The sequence below is a fragment of the Cyanistes caeruleus genome, chromosome 10 (assembly GCF_971803275.1).
Source record: "Cyanistes caeruleus chromosome 10, bCyaCae1.hap1.1, whole genome shotgun sequence".
Taxonomy (NCBI): Eukaryota; Metazoa; Chordata; class Aves; order Passeriformes; family Paridae; genus Cyanistes; species Cyanistes caeruleus.
In genome coordinates, this window is record NC_141710.1 from 12,815,634 (window position 1) to 12,824,205 (window position 8,572).

Below are 8,572 nucleotides of genomic sequence, written 5' to 3' on the forward strand. Positions count from 1 at the left end.
TGTATTTAATGGTTGTGTTGTCATGGTGTGTGTGTGTCTGATCGAAAATAAATGTTTGCATTTGTACTATGAGAAGTGAAAACCAGCCTCATCACAACTCCTGTAAAGCCCCTTTCAGGGCTGGCTGTTTGGGGATCTATTTCTTCTTTAAAACTGCTGCACACAATAAAGACTTCTTAAAAATTTAAGAAGCAGCTCATGGTGCAGCTTTCTGACTACACATTCTGTTCTACAAGATCCTTTGCTGCAAGCTACAGCATCCAGCTACTGATCCCCAGCTCTTGCACCAGCTTCAGTAACTGTGTCCTACCCTTTGAACATCCTTTCTGCACACACTTCTTTGTTTAACTCAAATTCCAGAAGATGTTATTTCCTACTTTTTACTTCCAGTTCTCATTAATTAGTGCTTAATCTAATTGTTTGTTTTTATTCCTCTAGCTGCTTCTTACACTCAGACAAATCCAACTCCTTACCAGCCAGACCATTTACACTTTCCAAACCATTCATAATTTTGTCTTTGCTTACTAATCCCTCCTTCACCATATCTTCACAGAATCAATTAGGTTGGTAAAAAGAACTCTGAGATCAAGTCCAATCTATGACCTAACACCAGCATGTCAACTATACCATGTGTCACATCCAGTCTTCCCTTAAAAATGCTTCACATGGTATCTATCTAATTTTCCTTCAGAAGCCCACAGGGTCTTCTATGTCCAGAATGAAGGTACAAAAAACTATCACACACAGATGAAAATTGATGCAATACTCTGCTGCCTAAACTTTCTGATTTAATATTGCCTCACGCACACTTTGTCATCAGCCTAAGCCTAAACCCCCCCCAAGAACTTCCCAGCCCCCCTCCCCCAAACAACAACAAGCCTCCAAACTAAAAATGAACTGCCAGCTATCCACCCTCCCCAAATATCTTAACACCAGTAGCAAACCAGCAGCCACTACAACAATGTAGTTGTAGAGTAATGTTTTCTTAAAAGGATGCATTTACTACTGTCTTCAGTGGCAACAAAAACCTTACTATATTAAGTCTTATTTGTAGTATATCCCCTAGATAATGTCAGTATAAAGGACTGATGATGTTTCTCACCAGACAAACACATTCAAAAAATCAAACTAGTTTTGGTATGAGCTCACTTAACACTCCAAGCTGAGCTTCCATACAAAGTGCATAGCTTTGCTTACATGGGACAGCACAAGCACTGGTTTCTTCTACCTACAGGAAGCTCAGGCTCCAAGGTAATTATGTGGCAGCGATGGCAACACAAGGCCAGGTGTGACACAGAGTAGCATCTCCTCCAGCACTAACACTTGTGTGTCTCCTGAAGCCAAATTTTAACACAAGTTTCTGAAAAACACCAAAAGTTGCACTGTTTTTACTATTTGCTAACACTCTCTCCTTGCTGCTGCTCTTAGGCTGACTTTTTCATTTCAAGCCAAAATAAGTCAGCTGTTTTGAGGGCATGGCTGGGAAGATACACATGACAAGACTCCTATAAAAGCTTTACCAAAGAGCTTTATAGCTTCCCCTAACTTGGGGAAAGAACATGAAGCTAAGGAGGTTATTCTAGTGTCAGCCCTACACCTTCTGCAGTCTCTTAACAATCTTGCAAATTTGGCCTAGTTATAATTCAGGAAACCATCTGTGCCAGGAGACTCCTAGTCAGCTGCTACAGTTCAGTTTCTTTGAAGATTCCCTCCCCCTGCATCAAAACAAGCTCCATCTCTCAAAATACAGGGAAACCAGATGCACAGGGGGCACATGGCATTCCAGCTGCAGAGCTGAACTAGATGTTCTGCCCTTGCTGCTAGGACCACCATGGAAGCAGGACTAAGATCAGTATAAATATCCTCTCTCACGCTTTCACCCCTTCCTCTACACTGTACCCAGCACTGAAGTAAATGTTGAGGGAGATTAGGAGCAAATCCAGGAACACAGACAAAACCATGGGAGGATATAGGCAGCACACCTAGGGAAAAGAGGTGAAAGAACTTGGGAAATAAAGCAAGGACAGGCCAGAGGGCAAACTTTCCCAGAACCTGGAAACTACACCAATTATTCAAAATTTCTACTGTCTTTTTAGCCCCTGAATGAGTAGCAGATTTATTGACAAGGTTTTTTGTCAGCAGATCCCTTTCAATGGTAACCCTGGGAAGAGAATACTGCAATTGATATATTCTACAGTGCAGCTATTCAACACGGAATACACAGTCAGTGAAATACCATGAGGATAAACTTTTGCCACAATACTATTTATCTGCATGCCAGTAGCTACTCAACTTACTACTTACTTGCTATTTTAGGCTACCAAAAGCAGCACCTAATCCCAAAAATTCAATACATTGCCCTGTCATACACACAATACAGGGTGGAAAACACTTCAAAAAGCAAGCTAGCTATCAAACTGCATTACATACAAAATAGTAAGTAACTATTAAAAAAAAAAAAAAAAAAAAAAAAAGGAGCAATGAGATTATTTCACTTATTATTAGGTTCCTTAAAGAGTAAGACATGAAGTTCTTCCAAAGACTGGGACATTCAGACAAACTGCACAGCAGAAACATACTAACGACTGAATTAACATTCCAATCATCTGGACACCAACTAAAATATTTATCCTCCCTCCATCTGGATCAAAGTAATCAAGTACTTAACTACCTTTGTAAACACAACCCTAAGTCAAATTTCTGTAAAACCGACCAATTTTTGTGTATTCAAAGGAGACCAAAGCAAGCACAACCATACTTTAAGCCTTAGGAAACTTGTCCAGAAGTCACTGAACACCTCAAATTTGCAAGGATTATACTGTATGGATATTTCAGGCTCAAATATGAGTAAAGATGTTGTCTCACAGAAGCTGCAGTCTGGGGGACAAGTCACAAAAATGCAGCAAGGATAAGATTTCAATGTGAAAATAACCTATTTAGCACATGCAAAACAATTCCAGTACTATGCAATGTTACAGCAGATCCAATTCCCCCTAAACCCTCCTCTAATAAAAATATAATAATAATAAACCCCAGCAATATTGGCTGACTATGTAACAAGATCCTCAACTTACTGTCAAGAATTTCTGGATTCTTAATGTAATGTAAATCTTATTCAGCAGAGTCTGAAAGGCACTAAGGCTTCAGTAACCTTTGGAAATGGGATGGCCCGAGCAGATTTGCAGAGTTAACTGTGTCATCATGGCCCAAGCTCTACTAACTATACTGCTGAAATAAAAGTGCTAACTGAGGTTTCCCTAAGAACAAGTTTTGTTTCAGTTCAGAAGAGGAGCTTGTGTTTAACTGTGCTTGATTGCCAGTTAGCCAGCAAGTAGAGGAAATATTCCCAAGGCAGCTAAGTGAGGAGTGAGAAGGACTGAGAAGCTCCAGAGTTGCCACACGCAGCTGAGCTGAGACACGGCAGGCAGCAGGAATGTGGTCAGTCCACTCCAAAGTGGACCAGCTTTGAGGAGTATTGACCCAATCCAATCTACTTCAGTCTAAAATCTAGGGTTGTTTTCCTAATTTAGTTCAGAAAGCCAATATGGACAGAGATGAGAAATCTGCAGACTAAGTTTTATATTCCTAGAATTTTCAGTCCAAATTACACTGCTGAGAAACCTGAACAAAGAGCTTATTTTATGCAATCATCAGCTTTTTTAAAAATTTCCAGAGACAGGACTTACTTTTCTGGGATGTAAAAATGTATTTAACAGCATTTGCAATATGTTTTGTTCAATTAATAAGGCTCATCCAAACTATGGTTAAAAGCACCTTCATGTTTACTTTGTTTTAGTAAGGATTACTGAAACAACTACATTTTTTTATTCAAAATTTCCTGCACTGGTTGTTTAGTGCTAGGAAGAGCCAGTGCATAACCACAATTTTCAAGGCAGGTCTTCATGTAAAAGGACTTTAAGTACAACAACTGAAACTGCTTATACAATGAAATTCAACACATTGAACCTTCCCTAGTCAGATTGGACATTTTACACTAAAAAGCCTATATATGCATAGCTACAAAATTAGATAGATAGATAGACAGACAGACAGACCCTGCTTTAGGCAAGAAGCCACCACAACAGCCAACTGCATTGCCAGTGTAGGTAGAGACTCTCTAGAATTCCCTTTTTCTGGCACCAGTGCACATGGAGTCAGTTCTTGTCAGGAAAATTAATGCTTCTGAAGTAGCAAACTACCTTATGTCTAGCTATAGCTGTAATATTTTTAATTTTAGAAGTCTATTTTAATATGGTAAACCTCAACATAACACCCATTAGAAGCAGATCTTAATTAAACAAAAATGTGTATAAACAGAAGTCTGCTTCATATGTTTTTTCTCTCAGAACCGTTACTTTTGCATGCTAATGTTTTTATTCCTATATTTTCAAAAAGTTAAATATATCCATACCTCTTCAAGAACCTGTAGCTTCTGAAAAGGTAACGAATGCCTAAGCTGAGAACAGAACTCACCTGCAGAATTATTACCTCACTATTTGACGATAAATATCAAGTACTTTACCAAAGTGAAATAAGTCTACCCTGTGGTTCTATATATGGATATTTTGCTTTGGTCTCTTAATAAATTGGCTCACCAATGATCAGAATATTGGGAACATACCATTTTAAATGAAAACAAGAAATCAAAAACTAGAAAAAATACCATACATTTCTGAGCCTGTACAAAAGGAAATTGATTTAAAACTGACACTACTCTCAAGTTCATTTTAATTACGGGCCCTTGGTACTAATTTAATTAAAGTTCTAGACATTATTACACATAGCTGGTTGAAGCAGCAATGGAAAATACCACATTACGGAAGACAGAAAATATAAAATGGGCTTTTTCAGAGACTGTTTTAAGGAGGTCACATGTGGTTACGACTTTTGTTACAGATTCAAAGTTCTTACAGTTACATCACTTAAAATGTAACACTTGCAATGTTGCTCTGGTGCCACTGGCAGTTCACACTGACTAGTTATTGGTCTAATTCAAGCCACTTAAAGCTGTAATTCAAGAACAAGGTCAAGCTTGTAGACTGCTGAACTAAAATTTTATTGAGAGGATTAAAAGAGAGAACATAAAAAAGGTTCAGATGAAAAATTAATGTTACTTATTCTTCAGCATCCAAATGGACATTACAAAAAAATACCCTTTCAATTTCTAAAACGTCCTTAGTTTAGAACCTTTCAATATCTAAAAACATGAAACACGGTTAAAATCTGTAGTTTTAGGAATATTTAATTTCCTCCATTATAAATCCAAAGATGTATTTCTGTGCATAATGCTATTTATTGCTTGAAAGAACAGCATTTGATTGCCAAGTCAAAAATTACACTAAAAAGATACATGAAATTGACAGCAGATCCTGACTACAACCTTCACAAACCTACCTACTATGGGCAAACAAGTCTTGGATATAGTGCAGTAACTTGGCAGAAAAAGCAGAAAATAAATGTCTGAAGTTTGGTGGGGATTTTTTTAGTATTTTCTTATTTTAAAAAGAAAAAAAAAAAAGCACCCAAACCAGAAACTTGAAGTATCACACTTTCTGGAAGTATCTATAAGAGCAATAACTTGGTATAGCTGAGCCTGAAACTTGCTGTCAGAACAGCATTGGCTATTTCAGTTGGAACACATCACAACTTCTATAAAATGCACACCTCAAATTCAGCCATAAAGCAATGACCAGTGGGGAATTCCAGTTAAGTCTAACCCCCAGCACAGCTGAATACTTCATCTGACCTGCTCCCAGATCTTCATGGAAGCAAGACAAGCAGGAGTCAGCTCAAGGTCTTCCCAGAAACTGCAGCCATCCTCTAGAACACATCCTTTCCAGGGAGTCTCCCCTCTCTTTACCCCCATCATGCAGTTATCACACCATAAAAGAAGGTGTTTCCAGGAAAACAAGAGCCAGGAGCAGCCAGCCCAGAACAAGAACTCTCCTAACATATTTCCACGGAAAGCAGCAGGTTAAATGAGAAAGACCCAAGCTGACAGCATAAATTGCTTGGCAAGTACCAGCCTCCTGCCAGATGGTTTGGGAACATATGTATGCAATCTAATAAACAATCATACAGGGACCCAGGAAATGCAAAGTTAATGCAACATGCCCAAGAAGCACCTGCTGTGCATGCACAGATGAACTGAACTCAACAAGAACTAGGGTTCTGTGGTTGCAATGTGGAGCCTCTTACAAGTCAAGAAAATAGGCCACACAGCCCACCCAGGCAAAAACACATTCCTCCTTTCTGCTCTTGCAGAACAAAGCCAGCTGACATGAGGTTGCCTGCTCTTTCAAGTCCACTACTACTAAGTGTAGAGTTATAAACAATGCAGATTCACACATGGATATGAGAAGAAACTACATCTTGCAGTTTGAATACTCAAGGCTAACAGACTGGTACCTTTTCAGTGAACGGGATAAAAGAGAGTGCTGCACGGACCTTGAAGGGTTTTAAAATATAAAGCCCTCACACATACACACACACAGAAAAGAATAGAGAATAGAACAGGATAGAGGAAAGAATGGCAGTCAACACTGAAATTTTCTGGGTGAAAATAAAAAGTGCTGCTGTACATTAAATATTTGACACAAGATTTCAATATTCTGATCTGCCAATGAGTGAATCCATTCACACGTGTCCCACAAGGATTATGTTTAGCTCTTCATCATGGAGTTGATTAGCATCAGCTATGTAGTAAAAAGAAATGCAGAGTTCTTATAAGGAAAAGATTCTTTTAACTGACCTATTTTCATAACTACCCTTCATTAAGTTACATGATAAGGAAAAAAAAAACCAGCACAATTACTGTCTTCTGAAAATCTACACAAGGTTAAATAAATGCCCCAAAAGAAAGCATTCAGCAGCAATGCATGTTTATGTTTTGCCTGCCCAGGTGCTTTCACCACAACACAGGTGTGAAGAAGCTGCAGTTTCTGTGAAGGAAGATGGGCACCCTAGGATAGTAACCATGTAGTAAGTCAAGTAACAAATACGGCTACAATGTTTGCCATTAGTTCAATTCAGGCACTGGTTACTATTAAAAGACAAGGATGCGGAACAAATTTTATTCTTGAGGGTAAGCTAACATTAGCTATCATAAAGATAGCGACAATCCATCAAGAAGAAATCACTTCTCACTGTTTCTCTGCAGAAGTTTCCAAATAAAGACAGGATTCTGCAAGTTCTGTTTGTGCTCAGGGGTTTTTTTTCCAAATAGACCAGGAGGAAATTCAAAATTACATGCAAGTGCTTCTAAGAACTTATGAAAACATATTAAGTGCTATAAGGACTGTAAACTGAGAATTAATAGTGTTTTCACTATACTTTAGTATGCAACAAAGGAGAAGAGATGATTGTAGTACTCCCTGAAGCATTAGGAATTTCTTCTCATTTACTTTAGGTTAAATTTCCACTTCAGTTATACACTTTGTGATTTTTTAGAGGCTCTTCAACAGGAATTGTCTGATTCATTAGACTAAAAACATTTCAATTCATTCACTAACTTGCAACATACAGACAGAAAAAAGCTCACTAGAAATTTACCAGGTGAAGACTAGTGAGCATTTCAGCTCACCAGAAATTTACCAGGTGAACACAGATGCATGGAGAAACAATCTAAAGAAATCTAGGATAGCGTGTCACAGAACGAAAAACTATTCCACAGTTTTAAGCAGTTTGGACCAGTTAAAAGCCCGAAACAAAGAAAGTACGTGTAACAAGTGAACTGTTGATCTGTAACAACACGTGTGTTACTATGCAAAACAAAAACACAACGACAAGAAGCACATGGCTTCTAACTTACGGGTAAAACACCTTTTCCTCTTAACACCACAAGTGACAGCATCAGCAAGAACCGACCGGCTTGCGCACAAACTGAAAGAAGCCAACCTTTACCTATCAAAGCCTGGAAAAGGTTACTTTGGAAGATGCTGATGACACGCTCGATGGAGTTCCGCAGCTGCCGGTCCTCCGCCTGGCTCAGCTTGGAGCGGTATTCCTCCAGGAGGCGCAGGGCTCGCTGGGTATCTGCAAGCAGAGACCAGACACACGACTGACCGGGTCGGACCGGGCAGGAGCACCGGGGATGCAACAAGCCCCCGCGGCCGGGACCGCCCCGGCTCGGCGCGGCGGCTCCTTTGTTCGCAGCCGGGAGAGCGCGGCCGGGACGGTGTTCTCGGCGCGCTCGCAACGCCCGAAGCCCCGCGGCTCCCGCCGGCCGCCCCCCCGCCCGTCCCGCCGCGGCAGCGGCTGTCAGCCGGCGGCTCCGGCGGCCGCGGCCCGGGCACTCGGCGCTCACCTTGCTTCCTGACGGGCATCGCGCCCCGCGCCCCCCGCCCGGGGCTGCCCCGGGGCTCCGCCGCGCGCACTTGGAGCGCGGCCCGGGGCGGCGCGGGGGGCGGCGCCCCCTGCCGGCCGGGCGCGGGGGGCCGGCGCCCGCCCCGCCTGACCGACCCCGCCGCCCGGCGAGAGAGCGGCTCCGAGCGGGGCTCCCGCCGGCGCCGCCGCGGCGCCTCGGCGCGACGCGGGGGGAGCCGGGCCGAGCCGCGCCGGGCCGGGCCGGGCC

General features: G+C 41.6%; 1 protein-coding gene across 13 annotated transcripts in view; it reads right to left on the minus strand.

Annotated features, from left to right (window-relative positions):
* Positions 1–8,372, minus strand: part of DLG1 (discs large MAGUK scaffold protein 1) — a 147,835-nt gene extending 139,463 nt beyond the window's left edge. For 5 of the 13 annotated variants that reach the window (XM_086843559.1, XM_086843560.1, XM_086843558.1 and 2 more), the window contains exons 1-2: positions 8,306–8,371; positions 7,903–8,034 (exon numbers count right to left, since the gene is read on the minus strand). In XM_086843559.1, the coding sequence (XP_086699685.1) occupies positions 7,903–8,034; positions 8,306–8,324 (151 nt within the window). In that variant the 5' untranslated portion in view covers positions 8,325–8,371. Of the gene's footprint in view, positions 1–7,902; positions 8,035–8,305 lie in introns of all 13 variants that reach the window. The other 8 variants (XM_086843567.1, XM_086843565.1, XM_086843564.1 and 5 more) reach the window with 3 other exon arrangements.
* Between the last annotated feature and the right edge of the window lie 200 nt (positions 8,373–8,572).